Source organism: Colius striatus, chromosome 1 (assembly GCF_028858725.1).
Source record: "Colius striatus isolate bColStr4 chromosome 1, bColStr4.1.hap1, whole genome shotgun sequence".
Lineage (NCBI taxonomy): Eukaryota > Metazoa > Chordata > Aves > Coliiformes > Coliidae > Colius > Colius striatus.
Genome location: NC_084759.1, coordinates 16,421,666 through 16,448,266, shown reverse-complemented (window position 1 = coordinate 16,448,266; position 26,601 = coordinate 16,421,666). Strand labels below are relative to the sequence as shown.

The 26,601-nt window shown below is 37.3% G+C and overlaps 1 protein-coding gene across 7 annotated transcripts in view; it reads right to left on the bottom strand.

Moving 5' to 3' along the window:
• Window positions 1-258: 258 nt before the first annotated feature.
• Window positions 259-26,601, bottom strand: part of ATM (ATM serine/threonine kinase) — a 68,873-nt gene continuing 42,530 nt past the window's right edge. For 3 of the 7 annotated variants that reach the window (XM_061991958.1, XM_061991976.1, XM_061992002.1), the window contains 26 exons: window positions 25,455-25,542; window positions 24,944-25,099; window positions 23,923-24,031; window positions 22,650-22,738; window positions 22,452-22,554; window positions 20,822-20,970; window positions 19,295-19,399; window positions 18,657-18,776; window positions 17,686-17,920; window positions 16,523-16,690; window positions 15,402-15,521; window positions 14,147-14,364; window positions 13,173-13,380; window positions 12,142-12,255; window positions 11,601-11,759; window positions 10,398-10,536; window positions 9,987-10,069; window positions 9,164-9,304; window positions 8,131-8,247; window positions 6,213-6,362; window positions 4,826-4,991; window positions 3,851-3,937; window positions 3,658-3,772; window positions 2,001-2,064; window positions 1,202-1,335; window positions 259-1,070 (listed from right to left, as the gene is read on the bottom strand). In XM_061991958.1, the coding sequence (XP_061847942.1) occupies window positions 887-1,070; window positions 1,202-1,335; window positions 2,001-2,064; window positions 3,658-3,772; window positions 3,851-3,937; window positions 4,826-4,991; window positions 6,213-6,362; window positions 8,131-8,247; window positions 9,164-9,304; window positions 9,987-10,069; window positions 10,398-10,536; window positions 11,601-11,759; window positions 12,142-12,255; window positions 13,173-13,380; window positions 14,147-14,364; window positions 15,402-15,521; window positions 16,523-16,690; window positions 17,686-17,920; window positions 18,657-18,776; window positions 19,295-19,399; window positions 20,822-20,970; window positions 22,452-22,554; window positions 22,650-22,738; window positions 23,923-24,031; window positions 24,944-25,099; window positions 25,455-25,542 (3,521 nt within the window). In that variant the 3' untranslated portion in view covers window positions 259-886. Of the gene's footprint in view, window positions 1,071-1,201; window positions 1,336-2,000; window positions 2,065-3,632; window positions 3,773-3,850; window positions 3,938-4,825; window positions 4,992-6,212; window positions 6,363-8,130; window positions 8,248-9,163; window positions 9,305-9,986; window positions 10,070-10,397; window positions 10,537-11,600; window positions 11,760-12,141; window positions 12,256-13,172; window positions 13,381-14,146; window positions 14,365-15,401; window positions 15,522-16,522; window positions 16,691-17,685; window positions 17,921-18,656; window positions 18,777-19,294; window positions 19,400-20,821; window positions 20,971-22,451; window positions 22,555-22,649; window positions 22,739-23,922; window positions 24,032-24,943; window positions 25,100-25,454; window positions 25,543-26,601 lie in introns of those variants that run through there. The other 4 variants (XM_061991968.1, XM_061992012.1, XM_061991984.1 and 1 more) reach the window with 3 other exon arrangements.

The following is a 26,601-nucleotide window of genomic DNA, read 5'->3' as shown; positions in this document are numbered from 1 at the left end:
AAACTGTTACTCGAGTGGATTCCCCTGGTGCCTCCATTCATCGACTATCCAATTTCAGTAGGTATTTTTAGTTCAGGAGGAGCAATGTCTTCAGTAAAACTACATGCAATCAGAATGAGATTTCCGTGCCCAAAACACAAGTTCAATGTTTGTGACAGGTATTCATCCCAGGGACAGAATGACTGTTTGTTACACAGGCCTACCTGGTGTAGTAAGCTTCATTGTACAGTCAGTCTGGTTTATCAAGGAAGTCTGAGCTACACAAAAGCTAAATATTTTTTATTGTTTTACATTATTAAAGTCATATTATAAAAATAAAGTAACAAGATAATTTCATTTACAACAGGAAAAAAATGCAGCCATATCATACTTGACTCAAAGTCCCCGTGTGTCTGTATAAAGAAATGTCCATTTAACTACTCCAAGAACCCACAGTTCACTGAACATATGGTTCCCTGGCTTCCTTTTATAATCACTGCAGCATTATCTTTAAAGTTTAACTCCTCTTTTGAAATGCACTTTAGCTAGATATTTTGTGACTCCTGGATTTTAGATCATCCCCTCTATATGGGCACATTTTCACACAGAATTACTATACAGAAAGCTCTGACTTTAGCCTTTAAGAAATGAAGCACCCCATGTGCCTTCAGCGAAGGCCTGACAGGTCACAGGGAAAATCAAAGCACTGGTTGGTGGTTTACACTGTATGATGAACACGAGTGGACAAAAGATGTTTTCTTGGTAAAAGGGTATTGAAAAAAAAACAGCCCAAACCACCCACCATTATGATTGCTCCCAATACAAGCTTTAATAGTGAAATGATAATGTGAAATGCTAAGACACTTCCTGCATAAAAAAAAAGTTCCCAGTGTGGAATCCTTCCCAGTCACACCCAGGGCTTCCAGCCAGGAAAGAGCCGGCTCAGATTTTTAGGGTCCATGGCCTGCTGTATGAGGAGGTTCACCTGCCCTCCCACACTGAGCACTGTTCCCTCCTCAACACCTTTCAGCTTCTCCTGAAGTCTCATCAGAACACGCTCAGCCACTTTGTTGAAACTCTGGTCATCACTGCTGTCAGAATAAAAACACAAAAAAGAGATGCACTAGGTATGGATCCTCAAAAACATGAGCAACATTCAGTAGCAAAACTGTAAAGCAAGGCAACAGTGCAGGGGACAGAGAGTGAGGCAAAAATGTTGCACCTGGCTTTTCTTGCACATTCTTGCGGGTCAGCACTGAGTGTGGAGCTCATGTCAGCCTCATCTGGTCTTTGCTGCAAGTACAAAGCTTTCAAGGGGTTCATAGTCCAGTCGAAAAGAGGATCATAGAGCAGCACCTACGCAGTAAACAAAGCGCTGTTTAATTCAGGCTGTTCACTTCAGTCCCAGCAGGAAGAGAAGCACGCAGCTGGCAATGCTCACACTAACCACAACATTAGGAGCTTGGGTTGTTCTTTTTTTTTTACAATCCAGTACAACTGGGTGAAGTTGCTCAGCAGACAATCCAGCAGTAAAACTGCACCTGATCATCTGCAGGTAATCTGTGTTGTTCATGCCTAACAAGTTTTGCTTCTCAGTCCCATCTCAGCGAGGAAGAGGTCACTTTTTAGTACACTTCTAGGCAATAAATCCAATTGTTAAGCTTTTTAAGGCATAGCATAAGCTGCTTTTAAAAACTACTTTAATTCTCTTCTCTGTGACTGATGGAGAGAGGACTGAACGCAATCAGCATTACCCACACTAGGAATGCTGCACCAGGGCTAGAAGTGTTTAGGTACTGCAGAGGGGAAACTGCAGGTACCTGTAACTAACAGTTCCCACAAAAAAAATGTAAACTGGTCATTGTTTTACTGACAATTACAGGAATTAACAAATCTGTTCAACACTACTACACTCAGATTCAACAAAAACCCCTACCTGAATAGAAGTGCACATGAAGTCAGAGGCAAGCAATGCAAGCTATTCTGGCAGGTTACTGTTAGAAAGCACGGGAAACACTTACCTCCACAATAGTCAGCAAAGCTTCTTGAGAGTTCCTCATAACCACCATCGTTTTCTCACAGCATCTAGAAAATATTTGACTGTATTTTTAGATTCTTTTGGGTAAAATGGAACAGCATTTTCACCATTTAAATAATAGATATCTGTACCCTTCCAAAAGGTTAATGTTTAACATATGAGTACCTCCCTCTGATATTCCCATTTCGGAGAAAAAAGGAGACATTCAGAAATGTAAGGCCAGAAGGAGACTGGGTAGTTCACTGATGATATTCCCTGTGGGAAAGGTATTACCTGTTTCACTGTCTGAAAAGTTTCTATACACAGAATCAACCTGATGGCTGAGACAAGCCAGGAAGGCAGAACTGCCCAGCTGGATGAAAATCCATGCACAGACAAGCCCTCAGAGAATCCTGGTAGGGCTCTTTTACACCCCACGAGCAGATCCAGCAGCTGTACACTAAGCTGCTGCTGAAATCTCTCGAGTTTAGATATGGAAGTGGTTCCCTACATCCCCTCCCAAGCAAACTGAGCTTGTGTAAGGAAAATAAACTTCCCTTATGGGACAGGTACTCCAGTGAAGGAGGGATTGACCCTCCTGCCTACTTCAGGATGAGAACATACACAGCAAAGGTAACTGATGATGTTCACACCCAATCCTGAGATGACTTGTTTGTGCACTTACACATCAGTCTGGCTGGGGCAGAAACAGAATCTGTATTTACTTCACCTGGAGCCAAATAATTCACGTTCTTCTGTATTATGGGACAAAAGTTTCAGAAGTAATACAGAATTGTGAATTTGACAACAGCTTGTTTAGAAGTGGCAGTGACTGTTCCCTCACAGGGCAAAATGAAATAGGAACTATTTACCTTTATTATTAACCTTTTACCTTTCTTATTTATCTTTTGATTAACACTGATTGCTACCTTACAGACAACACTTACACTATGTGCTTTTTTAAACACATGAAATTTGGAGGTTGCGAGCACAACAGGAACATCATGAAAGTCCTGAATGAGAGAAATGTGCTGCTTTTAGGGCTCTCCAGACACTCGCAGGAGGTTGACAGAAGATGGAGGTTGACAGAAACTCAGCTCTTTGGGATTTTTCTGTTTTGCAGATCAAATCAATTGTGGGATTTATATTTTGCACTTGCAAAGTGATATATACAATTCAAATACACAATTATAAATATACAAATACACAATTCAAAAGAGGAAAAAGACTGCAAATTACCTACATGAAACCAAACAGAAGAAAAAGACAGAACAAACTAATTTGAAGAAACTTAACAGATCCCAATATATAGTATAGCTCTGAAAGAGACAGATAGTTCTGAAGGAAAAAGGTCCACCAGTCTAAATCAAGGTATGAAATTTAGCTGTGGAGCCTTTGGAAGCACCGAGCCATCCCAGAATTCCACACGGTGACAATAACCCATTGGTTAGTGAAGAATATTAACAGCTGGGCAATAATAATGAACTTGTAATTTGCTATACAAATAACAGCAGATGAGTTTGAGGACAGCACTTATGTTTGGATACTATCAGCAGAAATCTGAGTCTCCTCTCAAGTGTGAGAACTACTTAACATACAAGGCTCATAACACTGAACTACTCTGCTGCCTCCTTACCCCTGTGCAACAGAGGATCAGTTACCTTCTGAAGACTCCTTCCACGCCAGTAATACCCATCCCGTCCACAATGTCCCTGGTTAATCTAAATGGAACCGTCTCTGGTGTGGGAAGGATTTTACCTTGCTCAAAAGCAACCCCTAAATGAAAAGATAACAAATGTTCTAAAAAACGGTAAAGTAAAGAAAAATTAAGGTTCTTTTGCTTGTCCTACTTACCCAGATCTATATGCACCAGTTCTGCTGTTTGTTCATCTATCAAGATATTCTGAACATGTCTGTCTCCAAGTCCAAGAATGTAGCCAACTAAAACACAAAGGTAAGTGCTGAAAACACATTTACAAGCTATAAAAACCACAGAGAATTCAACCAAGAGAAGATTAGTATAAGTGTAACGTGCAAAACTAATTAAAAGTGAGACTATTTCTGCCCCCCTGTATACACATTGCTCCAGAAGACAGCAAATGCCATTCTACAAATGCAAAGACAAGGCAATTGTAAAAAGGTTATTCTCACAGATGTGAGAATGAATCAGACATCTTAATTACACACATAATGCTGGTGTTCTTGCTGGCATTTTTTGCCCCTACTACACCTTTCCTGCCACATGCCAAAGCAGAATAGCCATCTGGAATAATGTGTCCAGTTCTGGGCCCCTCAGTTCAAGAAAGACAGGAAGCTGCTGGAGAGAGTTCAGCATAGGGCCACAAAGAAGATGAAAGGAGTGAAGCATCTCCCTTCTGATGAAAGGCTGAGAGAGTTGGGGCTCTTCAGCTTGAAGGAGACTGAGGGGTGACCTCATTCATATTTACAAATATATAAAGGGTGAGTGTCAGGAGAATGGAGCCAGGCTGTTCTCAGTGATGTCCAGTGATAGGACAAGGGGCAACGGGTATAAGCTGGAACAGAAGAGGTTCCAAAGAAATGCAAGGAAGAATTTCTTCACTGTGAGGGTGAGGGACCACTGGAATGGGCTGCCCAGATGGGTTGTGGAGTCTCCTTCTCTGGGGACATTCAAAACCCACCTGGTCAAGTTCCTGTGTGACCTACTCTAGGTAGTCCTGCTCTGGCAGGGGGGTTGGACTAGATGATCTTTCGAGGTCCCCTCCAGCCCTCAAGACTCTGTGATTCTATGGTTATAAACTGTTTGTTTACATAACCTAAGAAGTCACAGGTAACAACTTGACACCATACCTATGGAAGATGTTGCCACACTGCGAGTGTAGGCCAACCGCTTCTCAAACCACACAGCAGGATCCAGGAATTTTTCCATACAGAAATAACGGAACACAGGCTGAAAATTCTCACAGACCTTCATGAAGATGCTGTACTTCTCTTCAGAATGTTTCTTTTGTGCATCCTTTAAAGAAACATGAAATATTTCCCGTAACTGACTACTTTGAAAGGAAATTAACTCTCCCTTTAAAAGAAATACATTCCTTCTTCCTACCCCCCTTCCCTCCATCAAATGCTGTTCCCACTTCTTTCTCTCTCTATGAATCAATGTCTTTTTTACAACAATCATTAATGCAAACAGTTGTTTCAATTAACAATCATATTTTCATACAAAACTCATGTAGAAAACACACTTCCACTGCTTTGGCTCAGCAAGTGTATCTACTTGGCACGTTCAGGTAAATGCATCTTGTTGGGAGACACTTTCCCTCGCACGCTGTGCTGGGACCTTTTGGTTCTCTGATGGCTCATGTCACTGTGAGAAAGTCATACTCACTCATTCACACACAAAAGCCAAAATTACACATACTTTCATGCTGTTAGTACTACATAGACTTAAAAAGGAATAATCTCTTGCACAGTCATGGTGATATACAGTAAAATGTGCAGCTTTATAAATGTACAGTGAGGTGGTTTGTGGAACTAACCTAAACCAGCTAAAACCACATAGCGGCTACCTACCACCAGAAGAAATAACCTTCCCCTACTTGTATCTACCAAACTAGGTATTTTTCTGCTAGTTTACATAAGGTTAGTCTTCTTTTGGCTTAGCTCCCTGAACTGACTCACTGTGAGGGGTGGAGGGTACAAGGTTGTCACAGTGGAGGTGAGGCCAGATCTCTTCACACTGACTAAGATCAATTAAGATGCTGCATTAATCTCAGCTGCATTCTGAAACTTTAATTTCAAGGACTAGTGCTTAGAATTTTGGTTTATTCATGAAAATAAAATGATCTCTCAATGCAATGAGAAACATGACAAAGAAAAACTTCATCTGTAAGATAACTTTATACTGACTCTGTTGGGTCTCTGTAAGGGTCATTTTGGAACTCCAACAGATTTATGTTCTAGAAAAGAGTGCTCAAACTTCTTGGAGATCTGGATGCATTCAAATCTTTCCTGCATCAGTCATTCATTTAGCAATTTTTGATTCTGTAAAAACTTTTCCCAGGTTGCATTCAAATTCATCTGAAGAAATGTTCATTCCATGCCACTACTCATATTCAATTCATTATTTTATACTAAAAGCATAGCATGTAATTCTCTGTAAATACGTAAAAAGACCCCCAACCCTCTGTGTAAAAGAATATAAGCCTGGTATTTTTCTTCAATTATTTTGACTCACCATCATAATTTTCTGACACTGAAGGCTGGGATAATCTTTTGGCCTGTATCTCTTGTGAGCTCCCTCTTCAGGATTAACAAGAAACTCCCCAATGGGAGTTGTTCCCGAGCACCACTCGAGAACACCACTTCTCTGGGAGAGGGGAACCACCTGTAACAACAAAACCACTGCTGCACGGGCAAGGGTTATACACACACAGCTATGGATGCACATGCTGCACAACATGGGTGCACATTTGTGCTTGTTTAAAAGGAAAAAAAGACCAAACCATATAGCTGACCACAGTATATGCTGTAGTTATATACATATACAAAATACAGTCAAGATTTTTCTGTCAAATACCTGCAAATTTTTTCCTAGCCCAGAGAACCTTCCAGGAGGTAATTCAGTACAATTGAATGGGTATACTCAATTTGCATCTTTGTGTCAGCATTCTGGATTGCCAGCAGCTTGCTGTGCTTGAATGGGATAACACAGGCAGCATGCAAACTACACATCAAAATCAAAATGTAGAACAAACACGTGGCTTCTCTTAGTCTGCTTCCCATCCCAAGAACAGTTTCGTATTTCGTAACTGGTGCAATAGCCACCTCAATTGCTATAGCAGACAGAACTGGCCAGAATGAACCATCTTCTGTCCTCAGAGGACCAGCTACTGCTCATTTTCTTCAGTCTCCGTTTCTTAGGAAAGTCTCTTCATCTAATAATGCAACCCCCATTCTACTTTCCTCTGCTCTCATTTATTTCTACACACATAAAAATCTGAATCTTCATTGAAAATTATTCAAAAAGTGTGACTCTAGATCCACCTGTGAATTCTTAAAACTAAGCCAGCAATTTGGATAAGCTCCTTTCCAGATTCTGCAGTGCACATCTCTCATTAGCCAAAGAGAACTTTTGCTTAGAGAGCACTTAGTCAGAGGTCACCTTCACAAGCCATTGTTATGAACTCAAGCATGCAGAAAGGAAGGAGGATGGGAACGTTCCTGTTCAAATACATTTTTCACATTAAGAATTTCTTCTAATGTTCCCAATTCCAACAAGAACAGCTCTGCAATTCAAATTCTGTATGGACAGACCCTAGATAGGACTTCTCCCTTTTGATGAAAGGCTGAGGGAGCTGGGGCTCTTGAGCTTGGAGGAGACTGAGGGGTGATCTCATTCATGTTTACAAATATGTAAAGAGTGAGTCTCAGAAGGATGGAGCCAGCCTCTTCTCAGTGATGGCCAATGGTAGGACAAAGGGCAACACAAGAGGTTCCAAAGAAACATAAGGAAAAACCTCTTCACTGTGAGGATGATGGGGCACTGAACAGGCTGCCCAGACGGGTTGTGGAGTCTCCTTCTCTGGGGACATTCAAAACCCACCTGGTCAAGTTCCTGTGTGACCTACTCTAGGTAGTCCTGCTCTGGCACAGGGTTTGGACTGGACTATCTTTTGAGGTCCCTTCCAACCCTTAACATTCTGTGATTTTGGATTCAATTCTAAGGAATACTGCAAGATTGAAATGAAATATTAATTATGGAATATCACAAGACTAAAAGTAATGAGAATTCATAAACAAAGGTGTTTGCTCCAGTTTGCTCCAGAATGACACAATTCAACGACACTGCATGGCCTAATTTATTTTCAATTATAAGGTCACATAAGGAAAGCTTTGGAGTGTATTTAAATATATATCCAGTGTAAAAACTTTTTTTTCAGGGATTTGGAAAAGATTATATTATAGTACTTATTGTAAGTGAAATATTTAAACTCTATTAATTGTTTATTCCATATCTTCGAGACCAGTGACTGTTTTAATAACACATAAATAAATACAGTTTTATATTGTGTTTGGGTTAAAAAGAGGAGAATGGGGAAGTGAGCTTTACTGGCAGCATTTATCTCCCTGCTGCCGCAGCAGTTTGGGGTTACCTTGTATGTTCTGATAGTGAGTTTCCTCTTCCGTGTTTCAGTGTCTTGCTGGAGCAATGTATTGCACATCTGGAAAACCTGCTGCATGACAGCATCTTGTCTCAGGTCATCACGCCCCTTTGGCATAAACAGAAAAAGCAGCTAAAGAACACTTTTCAGCATCCATCTTCTTGTTGAGCAATTTCCAAAAATCATTTCAAAAGATTACCCAAAACACAAGTTACTGTTCCACAATAAACACCTGTACTAAGATGTAATTAACAACTGGTTTTCTCTGTATTTGGTTTTCTAATGGTGCTCAGCTGCTTAAGCAGAACCATCATTAACTGAAACCATCACCTTTTCCTTCTTTTTTTTTTGACAAATGTCATTTGATTAAGGTTTCAATCACCCTACATGCCTTATGGTAACCTTCTAGAAACAGGTGTTTTACTCATCATATTTAGCAATCCAGCACAGAGATGAAGCAACATCAGTTAGTACTGCGGTTCTGATTATTGGATGCAGATCTAGGGATTCATGCTTTTCTTTAGAACCTTCAAAACTACCCCATACTAAACAGCGAAACAGAATTACTCCAGCAGCTGCTCAGTGTTGACATTCAAAGACAAAATGAAAGAGAAAGAAATGTTTTAGAGACTCATGTTTCTCTGTGCACGTTTCTGATTGTTTCTGAATTGTAACTCTTTCTATATGGGGAAGAAAGAAAAAGGAGGGTTTTAACACAAAATGCTGATGGCTTTTATTTGCTGTACACTCCAGGCCATTAGTTCAGACCTGACCATGCAAGTCACAGGTCTGGTACCTGTCAAGTAATAAGTTATTATGTATTACACACACTGTAGAAAAACAATTACAAAAATCTTTAATATTATATCTTATTATTATTCATATTATAATATTGTTACATGACTTAGTAATTTCCTTTATGAAAGTATTCCTGAACTGAGAAAAGTCTGCTCATGGTGCTGAAGTGATACATGAGAAAACTCACAAGAGAACTTAAGAAAAAAATACAATTGACAGAACATACCTTAACCAGCTGCCTCCTTTCTTTACCATCTGATCCTACACAATCTATTATCTTAGGCAGATTCAGGCCTCCTGCTAAGCGAAATTCTGGCTTAAAACACTTTATTGTCACCAAATTTTCATATTCTCCTGTGGGATCCACCTGAAATGATAGTTCAGTTTGAAATGAACATAAATATTACCTCAGCTTCACTCAGTGTGGTAACAAGTTGTTTGCAAACCTTGTTAGCAGACTACTGGCCAAAAAAGCAACTCTACACTCCTAGAACTGATAAGCTTCCTGAGAGAGTATGAGGCAACTAAAACCAAGCATCCAATGAATCACTTCTGCTAATGGAACGGATCATTCACCATTACTGAATGGTAAAAACATATAAGCTGGCCCTTCAGGAACAGCAGAAAATGCATATCCATTAATTCTCACATCTTTCCGGACATTAAGTGCCTCCCTGAAACTCTGAGGTAGCACCTACAAAATAGGAGATTCAAGTTTTCAGATCCTCTCTGTGATTTAGGTAGCTCATCACCCCTTTTGATAACGAAAGGCTAGTCAGTGGTAACAGTGGCAAAGCCCTCTTCATATGATAAACCACAAAGAGCCACTATCCAGTAAATGTAAGACTTGGGGTCAAGGTCTTCTAAAGCCTAAGGAGATCATCTCACCTGTGCATCTCTCACCTGACAGGGAAGTATCCCTGGTAGGCTGTTCTGTAAAGAACACAGGAATTTAATAAAGAGATATATGCCCTGACTGCCATTATAAAAATGGGAAGATGATCTTATGATTTGATATGATAGCGTATGTGTATTTCAACTTCAGTCACCTTAAGTTCCATGGTAGGAACAACAACATCCTCCAAGTCCTTCAGTTTAATAATTGGCTGGTCATCCGGAATACTTATTCCTTCTGTAATTAAAAGGAATTAATATTTTTAGATTCAGAACCATAGACATATATTGAAGTGCACAAAAAACCAGCTTGCAATGGTTTTGGGACCCAAAACCTCACAGCATACTTCTGTTGAGTTTCATACTCAGAAATTCTGAACCATACAATGCAAGTAATTACTAAAATCTTTAACCCAGATTAAGTTCTACATTTATTAAGAACAGGATGCAGTGCTAGCACAGTATCGTTAATTAAATAGCAATATTTAGAAATATACTTTCTAATTCAAGAAAAAAACCATCTTCACTCTTAAATTAAAACAAAAAATATTTTTTCCAATACTTACTTCTTTGAGATTTCCATGGAGTAGCATCTACATTTGCTAAAATAATGTAAGCATCACAAAGTGCTTCAATGTCTCTAACCATATGAGCTCTCCTTCTTCTTACAATATTGATTATATTGCTAGCAGCCTCCATTCTGTCCTGAAAAATCCCAATGGAATACAAGACTCACAACTTGCAAACTACACCTTGCAAGATTAAAGATCCATCACAGCACACAGTCAAGTAAATACAATTGAAATATATCCTATGAAAACAGAGAAAATTGCAATGCTGGACAGCCCTTTATGAGATGAAAAGAAATGATGCGAAGAAAACTTCTGTGTTGTCTTAACTGAGATGATGAGTAAATTATCAGGGATGGAGAGGGAGCCAATCTATTGAAGCAAAGTGTAAAAAAACCTGCATTTTTTTTCAGATAAATGGCCAGACAGTTTTGGATGTTCTTCTTCCACCTTCCTGTTTCTGTCATTTGCTACCAGCTGAAGAAAAAGCCTGTATGCAAAAGGCAAACATTCTGACCATGCAGTGGGACTACAAAAGAACTATAACTCTGAAAGAAAGGTGCTAAAAAGACATATAAAAACTGTATCAGTGATGAGGGTGAAGGTGTAATAACAACCAACCATGCCAGGCAAATAGTGATGAGGGAAAGATGGGACATTAATCTGGAGATGAGGTGATTCCAAAACCAGTTTCCAGCAAAAACTGCACAGTTACAACACTAACATGAAGCCACAGTTCAGTATTGCCCATCGCCATGGCTCTTAACACATGCAAATTATAGAAAGGAACAAAAGCTATACTTTGCAAGGCTAAATACTTAGATACAACAGATGTTATCACTTAAAGGAGAAAAAATAGTCAATTCAGTGTGTACTTTTAACAATAAACACCCTCAAGCCTTGTTGCATCTAAAATGCCTTTTACAGAACCACAGGTCAAGAACATTTATCACAAAACTTTGTAATAATTGGGGCTATTTGTACCAGAAAATGTTAACCATGTTTTGTTCAACATCATAATTACTGCTTTCAATAATAATTCATTAAGTATGCACAAAAAGAGGGGGTTTTTAATTATTAAAAGTACTTCTTTCCTCCTACTCTTTCTTAACTGCAGTCACCTGATGAGCTCTACACTAAAATGTCCTTTGACATATTTTTTTTCTCATTTTTTAACAAATGAAAGGAAATGAAAGTCACCACATCGAGCTGGGAGATCTCCTTTGGTGCATTTTTTATTAACTTATTTCTTCTCATTGCATCTGGTTTCATGAGGAGTTCATCTTTGTTAGCATTTGCCAAAGCTAATATTATAAACAAAGTATGATGTGGATGGTCCAATGAAATTCTAGATATTAGCTGTAAAGAAAAACAAAAAGATCCCATTACTGAAGGCTGTACAGAAGAAAAAAAATTACTTAACATTATTAATTCTTTTGAACTCCTAGTGTTCCCAATAAGAAATAAAAAGTAACACTTAAATGGTATTTCCACAACTAAAATACATTTGAAGTATATTCTTATACCTGCATAAGACTATTCTTACACAACAAGAAATGCAATTAAGTAGCAAGGAGAAAAGTCCCCAAACCTCTCCCCCTACTCTACTGAATTTGCACCACTCACTTTTAGTACATTTTTATCACCTATACAACTCATTTAGCACAAAGGTACACATTGCTTAGAAGTATGCACTATTAAGCCAATCAAGGTGTCTTTATATAGGAATAGCATAAATTACATTATTGAGAACTCCATGAAATCCTAAACCACCCATCATCTTGGTTCCCATCCGAGCAGCCAGCTGGTACATCAGAGGCAAAAACTTGTACGAAGGGATCTTCTCTGCATTTTTCTGTAGCAGAGAAAATCAGTTAGAAAGCTGTACTAAACACAAAAAAATCTAACAATAGAATATCAGGTAAGGGCTAGCAATTTTGGGTTTGTTTTTTTTTTTATACTGAGCCCAATCATTGCTGTATGATCAACTCACAATCCAGTACCACATCATCTTGGTCCACGTCTTCTAAACGCTACAAGTCCTTCATAAGAAAACTACTATTGTCTATTCTATTAGAACAGAGTTTAGATATGTTGATTCAGAATTCATGTCCAGAATCTTTGTGGCAAGAGACAATCATAACCAAAAAAAATATTACAATCTACTTTGGAACAAGAAACAGTTTTGTGTTCAAGTATAAATAAAGGAACATTTTCTATTTTTCAAAGCTAATCACAACACAAAGTGAATTATACAGATCTGCTATAAACAGATCATTCAGGTAAGAATTAACAGATTTCCTGTAAGATTCCAGAAATGACTGAATCAAGCCAAGAATGAGAACTTTACTGAACTCTGGCTACTGTATGGTACTGATAATCTAAAAGCACATCCTTGCACCTAAGAGTATAAATTACTTAATATAAATTACATACTATAAATTAGAATAACATACTAAAGGATGTTGAAGATGGATAGTATCTAGAGTATGTAAAGAACAAAGTGACAACAGTGAGAGATCATGAGAAATACTTTATCATAACGACTTGTCAAACTGAAATGCTAAATTAAGTTAAATTAAAATGCATTGAAAATTACTCACTAATGAAAAACAAAGTGATGACTGAAAAAAAGAGAGTTCTGAGGGAAGAATTAAGGAGATACATAGGAAAGCATACTGCACAGCAACAATTAGTCTTCTAGAAACACAGGAGAAGAAAGACAGGTAATTTAATGTCAAACCATAAGGAAAAGCAACAGCAGACACATACCTTCATCATTTCATTGACTCTATCAACTCCCGAATTTTCAAGCCATAGGGAACAGAGTCGGAAGATCCACATATCATGTTCTTCCCCACTTAGCAAACAGCTGATGTAGTTCTCCACTGCTTTACACAAAAAACGTTTACGATCCTCCGTTAGGGCATGTATGGCACATTCATCCAGTTCTAGTTCCCGCTGAACCTTCACTGTGTATCTGTGTGAACAGACATTCTTTTTAGTGAACAAACATTATTTTAAAAATTAAATTATCTCTCAATGAACCTATAGCAAATATCTCTAGTTCACTTACACATTTAACTTTTTTTTTTTAACTTGTTTTGTACGTACAGGAACAGTAAAAGAAACAACTGAGAAACCAAACTGTGGGAGCTACTCTTTTGGTATATGACTACACAGATCTACTACTCTTAAGTAAATTTTCATTCAGTGTCTTTTTTCTTCTTAATAATTTCATCTCAATATTGTAAATGCCAATATCCAGTACATATCATCTGTGTAAAGATTTCAGCTGCCAATAGCTGAAGTTCATTTTTTCCCATTCAGTTAAAATTGCTCTTACTAAATCTTTAGGAATTCTGTATTAAGTGGAATTCTATTCTTTCACCAAATGTGTAACGGAGAAAAACCTCAAACTCATTTATTTGTACTCTGTAAAGTTTTCTCTGTCAAACAGATCTAGGGAAGAAATGTGAATTCTGGCCCATGATCAACCACACTGTTTAACCGTTGTACTACTCCTTGGCTTAGTTTCAGTCCATGCCACCAAACTCTCTCCCAGACCATTTTCAGGCACAGTTCACAAACAATCTGCAACAAGCACTACAGATTTGGTTATGGTTTTGTGGAGGAGAAATTCAGCTCTAGAGATGTGACCCATGCTGTAGCACTTGCCTGGGGAATTAGTAAGGATGGAACCTTTGATAGCTCCACAGTAACCCCCTCTCCATTTGAACGCTCACCTATTTGTCCGAACTCTACGCTCCCTGAGGAGGCCAACCTCCTCCTTGGCCTTCCTCAGTAATGCCTGCTTATTTTCAAACTCTGAGGATTTCATGTAGTTCTCAATTCGCTGGTACTGATTATCCGAGAAACGAGCCAAAGACAGGAAAGCCTTCATCTTTCCTTTCTTCAATTCATCACTGCTGTCCCCACTGTGGCTTGCGGCAATTTCCACAGCCTAAAAGAGAAGTTGTGATAATGATTAGACTGAGGACCAGATCAATAGCACTGCAAAACATTTGTTTAAACTCTCTTACCACAGAAAAACAGAATGTATGGGGTTGGAAGGGATCTCTGGAGGCCATCTTGTCCAATCCTCCTGGTAAAGCTCCCTTCCAACTCCTACCATTCTATGATTCTAAAGCAGGGTCAGTCACTTGAATAGGTTATTTAATGTTGCCTGTGATGGAATATATACACATAAAAACCAAAATCCACCAGGCTGAATACTCTTCTGCTAAGTGAATTTAATCTTTGAAGAGTGTTTCAGTGCAAACAGTCAAAAAGATTATCCTGTATGAAACAGCTTTAATAACCATACAGGAGTCTTCTACAGCTATCTAGGCATGAAGTTTTACAATAGTTTTACAACCTTATATCCTAAAATGGTAAGAAAAAAATAGATGTTAGGCCAAAACATGCCAAAAAGAAAAGGAAATTCTATGTAAAAGTCATTAAAATTATCAGAGTGAAGAAACCATGAAGAGAGTAACAGAGAAAAGCAACTATGTAGAGTTTCACAAATTGGCATGAAATAAAGAAATGCAGAACAGACAAACATATAATAAAAGTGTTCCTATTAATGACTAAGAGATAAAATAAATTGCAGTACTTTGAAACCCTAGAATAAGACTTTCCAGCACCTGGAAAGAGAGTGTTACAAATGCAACACCCATGCTGAAAACATGAATAGTCCTGAGGAGGAAAAGATGAGGATGGCCTGGAATTGGAAAGGGAAACTGAACTAGAAGTTGTAATCACTGCACTTCTAAGTCAACACTACACAGAAGTTTCACTGTGAATTCTATAAAGTCATATTCCGGATCTCTTACAAGATTACAATACATAATGCTATGTGAAACTATAATATTTGTATAAGAAACCATAGTTTGAACCCACAAATACACAGGCTGCATTGAATAATTCAGTGAACATGTTAACACCACGTTTTGGCACCTGATCTCAAAGACTGCACATTTCAAAGACTGGATGCACCTTTTCTAAGTATTTCTGCATGATGTCTGTAGGGTTTTCCAAGCATGTTTCTGCTAACCAGGTTCCACATAGCCTCAGACATTCTGTATACATCAGTTTCAGACGAGGATCCTTCTCAACCTTTGAGAAAGTAAGTTTCAGGAAAAAAAGGAAATAAGAGGGAGACATCAAATAAAAATAACTTTTATATAGGAGGAGGGCAGTTTATAAAGCTTTTAAACTCCAAACATAATTCAGTCACTTGAGCCTCTTACATGTAATATATCTACAGAATCATTTCACATCCAAACCTACTACAGCCAATACCGTTAAATCACATCCACAGTCTATGTTAGATTACATGAGAGCAGATATTTAAAAATCTGGACAATGACAACCAGAATAAAACAAAGACAAAATATGGCAAAAATTCAATAAATTCACAATATGTTTCCAGAAGAGTATTCTTCAATATCCTCATTTAGTCTGAAGTACCACAGTGTACTCCCTAGGAAGCATTCAGGAATTGTGCCAGGGGAGGTTTAGATTGGATGTTAGGAATAATTTTCCCTGAGAGTGTTGTTAGACACTGGCACAGGCTGCCCAGGGAGGTGGTGGAGTCACCACCCCTGGAGATATTTAAAGCTATGTAGATGAGGTGCTGAAGGACATGGGTTAGTGATGGGCTTGGCAGTGTAAAGTTAGTGGTTGGACTTAATGATCTTAAAAGGTCTTTTTCAACCTAATGAATGATCCTATGATTCTATGCCTAAACAATCTGCTTAGCATATTCTTTAACTACTGTCACAGAACTAGATGATACACTTCTATGTAATAGTTTTGTTTAAAATACGCTAATTTTTTTATCACGGGAAGTCATCTCTGAAAAAGCTATGTATTTCACAGTGGTAGCACTAGAGGCAAAACAATGGATAATGAATTCTAACATTCACCGCTCTTACAGACTCACTTTGCAGACCCCTGGTAATATTTGCTAATATAGACTTTCTGCTTTCAGACATTTTGAGAGTACAAACCAGATTTAGTAATATTGTAGATAGCCTTTTAATTTTCTTCAAAGGGATCCTGTGAAAAAGGATCTTAAATAGTTCCCAGAAGTTTATACATTATATAACACATACCTGAAACCAATCTGCATCTAATTTTTTTATCATCCCTTTAAGAATATTCAGTGCAAGACTCTCTTCCTTTTTAGCCCAGAAAACCTGAGCTTCTTCTAGTTGCCATTCAGAAACTCCATATCCTGTTGTATTGTATTGTTTGATCTGAAACATAGCTTTTTCTGGAAGCTGAAATTGAAGAAAACTTAAATGAAATACAATTATGTCACAGCAAGTTTTGGTTTTAATTTCCACCTTCACATGCTCTACTTGTTCCAGCATATTCTGCCTGTGCAATGCTAAAGACTTATTTGTAGCAAAGAGATGAAGTTTCTTCTCTACATACTTGCAGAAAAATCCTCATTTGCAACAGAAATAACTATGAATTAAACTTCACAAACCCTACAATAAAGTATCAATGTTTAACACTTTAGGTTACTTGAAGGCATTAAGTATAGGGATTCTACAATCAGTACCTACTGAAATAATGGGTTTGTAATTTTAGTTTTGTGATTATTATTACATCCTAAGAGACTACAGAAAAACAGTAAGAAAAATGGCACCACCATACACTAATTCATTTGCATGCCTATCCCTTCATTCGTATCATTGGTGAAGTAACATCCTCAATACTTCCTAATCTAATGTAAGTAGTATAGCACAAAGATCAAACATCTTTTTAATAATGCCAAAGATCAAGACTAAAGTGTATATTCACAAGTTGTCCAATCAATAACCAAATCAATCAAACTTTTAAATAAGCAAAGTGAGAATGCCTGTAAATGCCAAAGTAACTCTGGGTACTTCAGGAACCAGTATGATGATTCTGTATGACACTTCCTTCTCCTGACAGATGATAGTGGCACCAAAGAGGAATAAAAGCCATTAGTTGCAGAGAGTTCTCCCTCAGAAACTTATATCAGACACTCAATGTTGTCAGCTGCTAGTGTGCCAAGAGGAAAGGGTTATTATCCCATGGTCTGAAAGATAGAGAAGGCCCAGAAGTATGCCCCAAAGTTTGCACACGACCTACAATACTGAAGAGGCTAGAATGGCAATGTTTTCAGAAATACACCAGCCCAATCTTTCAGAACCTTGTAATCCTCCCAAAATACGGCGCTCCTATTTTAATCTTCTTCTGTAACTAAAAGTCAAAGTTAAAAAAACCCATGAAAATTTCTTACCTGTGTATTTTTAGCAGTTCTTGCCAATCTAGAGAGCTCCACTAGATGTTTGGTCAGAATGTCTTTTATACATTCTCTTGTGTTATTTTCATTCTCCTTTTCAAGCAAGATCTCCAAAATCACAGTGCGCAGAGCCATGATAGGTTCCTGGAAACTGAAGTCACTGTCCTTCAGCAGCTGGGACTGTCTCTGCCATTTCAAGTAAGTATCATTCAGTTGTTGAGTAGTAACAGATCTACAATTGTTACCAAAAGAAAAAAAATATCTGTTATTAATTCTTGCTAAATATTAGTGAAATGCAAGAGAAGTAACAAAAGTAAACTACTGAGGTAGCTCAAAGTTTTGAACAACCTAGTTCAAAATCAAGAAACAGTCCATAAACTCCTCCAATAACGAACACGAAGAATAAACTTCAAGCTTCCAGTTTTAACAAATGTGAAGATCAAGAGATCAACATTAGTAAGGTGAACAGCTTCACTGTAAACATTCTTTATCAAAACCTGTTGCATTAAATGTCCATCAGCAAAAGAAACCCCATTCAAACATATTCTAAACATAAAAGATTATAGATCAAGATTCCTATTTTATAACACAGGTCATATATGGATTAATATGTAAATAAATTCCAAACTGTGATACTGCAGCTATGTAGGTTGTCGTTACATGTATTATTTTCTTAGGAAATTCATTAACTGCAAATAGTAATGGTTCATAAGGTCCTGGAAATCTTATGTAGGATGACTTTAAGCTACCAAAATGATAGAACTGTAGCAGGAAAAAAAAAATCAATGTTAATAGCACTATAGAGATAAATACTTTCCTATGATTACAAAGCAATGTTAAGAATTCAGGTACAATACTGATGGCAATACTGGTCCACCAAGAAAGTGATTAAAACTGAAAGAACTGAGTTGATTACCAAAAATCTTGAAAACTGAGAATAAAGCATGAAACAATCTTAAAAAAAATACCTGGAGAACAGCAGACCTATATTTTCCAATTCTCCAATTAGCTGTAGTCTGCAAAGAGTTGGATATAATGAATAAACAGACTCAAGACTGCCTTTGCACAGCTCTTCTACTTCATTCACTCTATGGATTTAACAGAGAAACAGTAATTATTTTTTTAATATCCATAGGTAATTCCAAATATCCATAACATAATTTCTATACAAGGAAGAGAGTTTAAACAGCAAAACTGTTCAATTGGGAATTATTTTCTATTATCATTAAAGTTTAAAAATGAAGTTTGTCAATAAATGAAAATGTAGTAAGCATATATAAACTCCAAAGCCTATGTGACAGCTCAGCTACATAATACTTATCATTCAAATCCACTTAAGAGGACCACAAAGTATGAGATGTGCACTACAGGAAATGTATCTTCAATTAGCACACAGGTTCTATATGCACAAAAGACAAATGTAAGTTAAAAACTTACAAATAAGGTTGCAATTGTGAGGTATCAATTTTATTCTATGTGTAAATCTTTATTTAAGCCCATAAAATCCCATAACTGTTTTGCATATGTAACTTATGATTACAAACACATAACAAACTCCATCTCTCTCATCTCTCTCTCTAACAGCACAACATTTGCAGACAGTTACCTGGCATTTTTAAGTGTGTCATAGAAAGTGGAGAATTCTTTATCTCGTAAAGACTGAAGAGCATCAAACAATGATTCATGGTAGCCTGGTCTTTCTGTCTCGTCTCTTACAAATAAAACAAAAGGAAAATTATATTTCTCAAAAAAGAAGTCCATTTTGTTTTTATGACAAATATACTTTTAGCATTGTATTTTCTGCAGCTGGATTGGCTGTTGTTTTGGCACAATGAAAAATAATAATGCAAGCCTTTACACTGTAAATTGGTTTAGGATTTTACAAATTCCAGCTGTTCTTTTAAAACAAACCAAAGACCAGTTGTCAGAATGTTTGGAATACAGAGAATATGTTCCAGGTTGTATCAAAAACACAACACAAAATTGAGTGCACAACAAAAATTTAATCAGAACACATTTCTCACAGCATTATGCTGAAAGATACATATTACGCCCATAGCTTCAATTCACATTTAGCTTCAGAAATATTTTTTAAAAGGAAAAAAAAAGAAAAAGAAAATTGGAAGTCTGAAAAACTCCACAGTGTGCAATTTCATTTTCTCCTGTTTTCCCTTTTCACTTTTCTTTCTGCTTTTCCTCAAAGCACTTCTTTCCTGCCATCTCATTCTCTTTTCATTTTATACATTGTTTTTCTGCTTTTGTATTAAATCTGCATATTCTGTTTGCCTAGGAGGTTCATAACCAAAGAGGTTTATCCAGACCCTAACCCAGGAACAAAGAGAGTCTACCTATAGGAAGTTTGTTCTGATTGTGGCACGACACATGTCCTTGAACAGGATATGTCTGTGAAGTCCTCCGGTGCTTCTAAACAATAATCTTAAGACAGTGCAGGAGAAGATAATGAACACATCAAAAATATGTTCTCCTGAGCCATCTCTCGGTAAGAGTCTTAGAAGAAATATCCTCCATTCTCTGGACTACTAAAAGCTAATGTAGAATGTTACAGATAATCTCATCATGTAACTTCTGATTTTGTCAAAATGTAGAGAATCTATTACCTGTTCCTCGTAAAAGATGTGATGATGTAGATGTACTAGGAAAGGACAGAGTTCACACTAGATCCTGGCCAGTCATAAGAAATGAATAATGCCATTTGTCCAGCATTGCACAAGTGAAGAGAACAATGGTGGTGGTTGCTTATCTAGGTCTTGATAATCTCTTTTGGCTTACCAAGTAATATTTTCCCCATTTGCTTAAAAATGAAACATTAAAAACTATCTATCCCTCATATGTACTTCAGACACACATATTCTCCAAGTCAAAAATGGAAAACTTCAATTTATAGTTATGAATAACTAAAAAGAAGAATCGTCTGTGTGCAGTCTCCCAGGAGAATGAAAAGAATGCATAGAAACCAGACAGGCCTAAGGGAGAACAACCGCTTCTGAATCCAATGAACAAGACAAATTAGTTGGCCTGTTTTATAGAAAAGAAATTCTAATGTTTCTTTCTGCTTGGAACTGAAATCACTGCCTTTCACTTCAAGAAGTAATAAAAAAGTAAGTTGGTTTACTTGATGGCAGAGATGTGGCCCCACTGCATATTCCTCCACGCTGCCTGGTAGCGTATTTCCTGTAGCTCTGCACACCACTCGGTGTTTTCATGTTCTAGTCCTTTTAAATACATGGAAAGAGTGTGGCAAAGCCCAAAATTCTGCAAAGCCTGGAATTACAAAAATCACTGAAAGTTAGTTTCACTCCTTTAGTAAATGGAACTGATTTTTTACAAGCCTCTGTTTTACCTTTGGAAACAAAGAAGCCTTTGCAGGAAAGGTAGAACCATAAATATTTATAAACTCATCACTATGTAAGATGAAAATTGTTTAATAAAACTTCTAATCACACTATTGATAACTGCAAACCTTGAAAAAGAGTTTCATTACTACTGTGGCTGGCATTCTTTCAAAGAAATTTCCATGTTGTGTTTCAAATGAACTTTCTGCTCATTATTTCTCCTTTCCATGGCTCCTGGGTAGTAAGCCAAAATTGGCTTTACTTCTTAATGAATTTTTTTTCCTGGTAGGGATCTGAAGAAGTTTCCTACAACTCCTACACCATTATCTGTTTGAAGACCATAATGACTTTGTAAGTGTGATTACTTCTCCAGGCTATGCGTGCAACCATTATGAGGGAGAAACACAACAGGACTTTAACGACAGTACTAAATAGTTTGGGGTAGGTAAAGTACCATAGGAAAATGAAATGAGGGGAAATACAGATACATTTGTGCTGTATTATTATATTGGTGTAAACATTTTTAGGCTAAAAAAGCAACATATTTTTAAGGGATCCAAACAAGACAACATAAATTCTATTTATTTGATCTGAAATACCACAGCTTCAGTAAGATGGTTGTCATGATGGAGTGGTTTAAAGAATAAGAAGGCAAAAACAAGCAATTGCATGACTTTCTATATCCTGTCATTTGATGAGTTGACCAAATTCTGTATAAAATTACATGTTTGGGGGTTTTTTTTAGATATTTTACAAAATTCATTACCCAGGACAGGGATTATGAATGAGTGACAAGAGAACTAGAAGACTTGATGTTTTCAGAACAAAGATGTTTTGATCCCCAGATCATCAGGGGACTGGAACATCTTTCATACGAGGAAAGGCTGCGGGAACTGGAGTTGCTTAGTCTAGAGAAGAGGAGACTGAGGGGTGACCTTATTAACATTTATAAATATCTAAATGGTGAGTGTCAGGAGGTTGGGACATCCCTTTTTTCTATAGTAGCTAGCAACAGGACAAGGGGTAATGGGATGAAGCTGGAACACAAGAAGAAAAAACTATTTCACTGTGAGGGTGATGGAGCAGTGGCACAGGCTGCCCAGAGGGGTTGTGAAGTCTCCTTCCTTGGAGGTCTTCAAGACTCTTCTGGACATGTTCCTATGTGACCTGATCTAGGTGGACCTGCTTCTGCAGGGGGGTTGGACTAGATGATCTATAAGGGTCCCTTCCAACCCCTACCATTCTATGATTCTACGATATTATATAGTTTGAATGCGCATGACAGTGGGTCAGACTGGATGACCAAAAAGATCTCTTTAGTCCTAAAGAACTTCTGTATTTACTACAAATGACTCTCAGTACAATGGATATCAATTCCAATATTCATTTCCCATTATACATTAAAATTACCTCTATTATTCCTGCCTGGCGAGTAGATGGAGGGAGGCTTGCCTCAAGGTCATATGTTACAAGGGCTTTCTCCCACACTGCTTCATGTTCATATGTTCTTATTCTGTTGTAAGTAAACAAGAAGTTCGCAGTTTAAGTTACTTACTAATAAATTAAAGTACCGACTTTAAGGAACAAAAGAACATTGATAAATTTTACCGTGCTAATGGCTGTAGCATTCTTCCTCCACCGCAGCCATAGAGACTGTCAGGTTCTCCAATACTTCTGTATATGTCCATCAGAAGGTCCTAGAACATGTGCCATAAAAAAAAGAATTACCTCTCTTGGAACCAGTTCAAGTGAGTTTCATACACATCATCTAAGTTTATTAATATAAGTCCTTCCATGTAACATGTAATCATTGCTTCATTTTCCATTATGCAGTATCTGAGCCTACTATCATCACAGGAAGAGAAGTTTTGTAGTCTAGTAAAACTCTTCAGGACTATCTAACTTCCCTGCTGTTATTAAAAAAGCAGCACTGGGCCTTAGGTGGACAGGAAAGCAAAGGCAGTAGTGCTGAATGAACATCAGACATACCAGGTAAGCAATATGCCAGTACAGGTTGGGGAATGAACTCTTAGAGAGGAGTGAAGGGTAAAGGGACCTGAGGGTCCTGGTGGACATCAGGATAAGCATGAGTCAGCAATGTGTCCTCATGACCAAGAAGGCCAATGGCATCCTGGGGTGTATTAGAAGGGGTGTTGGCAGTAGGTCAAGAGAAGTTCTCCTCCTCTTCTCTGTCTGCCCTTGTGAGACTGCATCTTGACTATTGTGTTCAGCTCTGCGCCCTCAGTTCAAAAGGACAGGGAGCTGAAGGGCCACAAAGATGATGAAAGGAGTGGAGCATCTCCCTTCTGATGAAAGGCTGAGGGAGCTGGGGCTCTTTAGCTTGGAGGAGACTGAGGGGTGAATTCATTCTGAATATACGCAAGCACAGTTCTGGAATAATGAACTACAGAAAGAACTAACTTTGGCAAGGCTATTGAATCAGATTCTACATATAAAATACATTTGTGGGAGACAATACTACTTTGGGGTTGATTATTGCAACTTGCTACACCTTGCTACACCACTTGCTGATTTTTAATGAACATAACTCTCTGAAGAAATATCCCCCTGCCAAAACCAGTAGACAAATCAAACTAAAAAATACTTGTCTGGTTACCAGCATGAGTTCAGTTCTTTCAGGGAACAAAGTCTGCTTTGCTGCAATTTAAAATTTGCCAGTTAATTAATGTTTCACATGAACAAATACTCAATTTAACTTGTCTGGCAAGGCCATTTAGTTCACTGTGAATTAGAGTGTATGGAGAACTTTGAAATAGTTTCTGAAGTTCAACTGGATCTGCCTTCAGCTCAGATGAAACTTACTGTTAATTATAATTATAAAAGAAGCTTTACTTTTGGATTACAAAGCACACACATGTACCTGCAAACTTATGCCAGTTTCTTCTTTACTTTTTTCATTCAAAATAGTAATAGTTGTTTTTTGACTTTCTTCTTCAAATGTCAAACTCTTAGCTGCTTTAAAAGATGACCTAAAAGAAATGTTTCGGCTAGTAAAGTTAAATGAAATTTCATACAAAGTATTAAAGAAATTCTGAAACAACACTTAAGAAGTAAGGAGCACAAATACTAAATGCAAGATCAGACTTGTCATATCCCCAGGTTATTCAAAATAGCTCTCCCCCAGACAGACAAAGTGATCAGTTGAACTGAAAATATCAACATCAAGGGACTTGAACATTAAGGTGTTTTTTCAGAGAATAAAAAACAACCCATCTTGTAATATCTAACCTGCTATTAAATTAAATTGCTTTTGTGAATGCCTGAAGCAAGCATATGCTCTTCTGGGAAAGAATAAATGCAACTATGTAACGGATATGCTTACAACCATACTTTTATTATATACTCACTGCCTTGAGTTATTTGTTGCCAAAATGAATCTAGTAAACTAGTTTCATATTTTGATCTTGCTAGACTAGAAGACAAAGATAATTATGATTATGATCCTTCTACATGGATCACTCAGCTTTACCCACACAATTCTAGTCATCATTCTGTGGTTTCTTTTTCCTCTTGATTCACTTCTGGACATAATTTAACCACAAGAACGCTATTAACTATGAAACATAGAATCTGAAAAGTGTTCAATTTAGAAAGCGAGATTCAATATATTTTAGTATTCAAAAGTATTAGATTTAGTGAAATTTCTCCAGAACACACACTACTAAGAAAACCTGCTGGTTGGAAGTAAAAATGGTACTATTTTGAGCGCGACACAGCTAGCAAACTAGACACATTCAAGGACTGGTAGAAATACCTTGCAGGTACCTGAGGTATTTTTTTACTTTCCATCACTTTTCGTATAACAAAGCACTATGAGGAAACATAAAACATGATCCATTATACTGAAAATGTCAAGAAACCACACTCCTCAAGCCTTATACCTTTCCTGCTGTTTGTCTTTATTTATCTTGTCCGCATAGATTTCTGCGTAGAGCAAGGCTGTGAAGTGAGCAGCACATGACTGGGCTGCTATAGCAACCTCAAGATAATTCAGATCTAGCCAGAAGCTGTCATCAAAAACTGTACCTGAAACAGATCTGATTAAATAAAGACTTTAATATTTTTGTAACAGACTTTCTCTCTAGCGTTAAACAAAACAAATAACAATCTATTTCTAAAGCCTTCCAAAGACTAATTTTATCTTAGCTCCCCACCCTTCAAACTCACATTGCAAAAAGTTTATCAGACAAAAAGCTTTTACAAAACTCCTTCAGCATAATTAGAACCCTTTAGGGATAGCCATATCAATTGTGTAACAAATGCAAGGCTGCTACTATACTTTCATTCTTTTAACTGACATTATCACATTCTTCCTCCCTAATCTAGAGTGTAAACAGATCTTACAATAATCAGAATTAAATTAAATGAACATTTTAGAAAACTGTAATTCACCTCTTTTGTCTTCTTAAGTAATCAACAACAGCAAGCATGGCTCGTCGAGAGACTTTATCCAAGCTTCTAAAATTATGGGTTTCTTGCTCTGAGGTGTATATTTCAAAAGAAATAATATCATGAATGTTCATCATCACGCATCCATTTAGAAAACAAAAAGGTGCATTTTGTACTCAAGAAAATAACTAAGAACTTCCTTGGAAAGCATTTCCAAGATTAAATTAGAATTTGTCACAAAATGTATTTAACTTCCTTATATGATGTTAGCAACAAATTTCTTGATCAAATTATCTTTGCATTAGTAATTTACAGATTCTGTTTCTTCTTACAGAATTCAGAGATGATTCCACATCATTGCACAAAGCTCCATAGCAGCCCTCTTCCTTTAGGCCTGAGGCCGAGCCACAAAAATACTTATTAGTAGCTGAATTGCAGTATTTATAGTCTGTATTGCATGCTTATACATAAAAAACTAACTTTCCCACATAGACACATACTTTTAAAGAATTTCTATTTACGTGCCCTTCTTCTGGATTAAGAAAAAAATCAGATGGCTACAGGTTGTGTTCTGGTCATTGGGTTAGCATGGTTTTATTTTGCTGGACATTTTTCATTTATAAATGACAAGAAGCAAGAAACAGGGAAGCATAAGTAAAAGTTTGATTGCTACTTCACTAAAGTCAGATGCAAAATTAGAAATAGTCCCCAAAGGAAGCAAAAGCCATTTAAAAAAAAAAAAGTATCTGGGCATTTTGTGTGTTCCAACAAACAGAAATGAAAAACACTTTCCACTGTTATCAAGGACTTTATGGAAGGAACACCAATTCCTTTATAAGTCATCTCCCACACACTTAAGTTTCAAAAGACTTTCAGTTCCTGACCCACCATGACATTCTGCTTTCCAGATCAATCTCCAAGTGCTGTACAACTTCCAAGTGTAGACATAGTGTCTCACAGGCAGGGCCCAATCTTGTTAGCACTGTGCAGTCAGCATTCTAAATAGCTTGCTACTTCCTCTTCTATAATTTGATCCAATGAATAACTGACAATTTCTAAATGAACTACCTTTGGGTACTTTCATACTGAGTCAGAGGAAGGAAAACGCATTGGCCAAGAAAAAAGTTCTTCTTCAGAATTTGTTAAACAA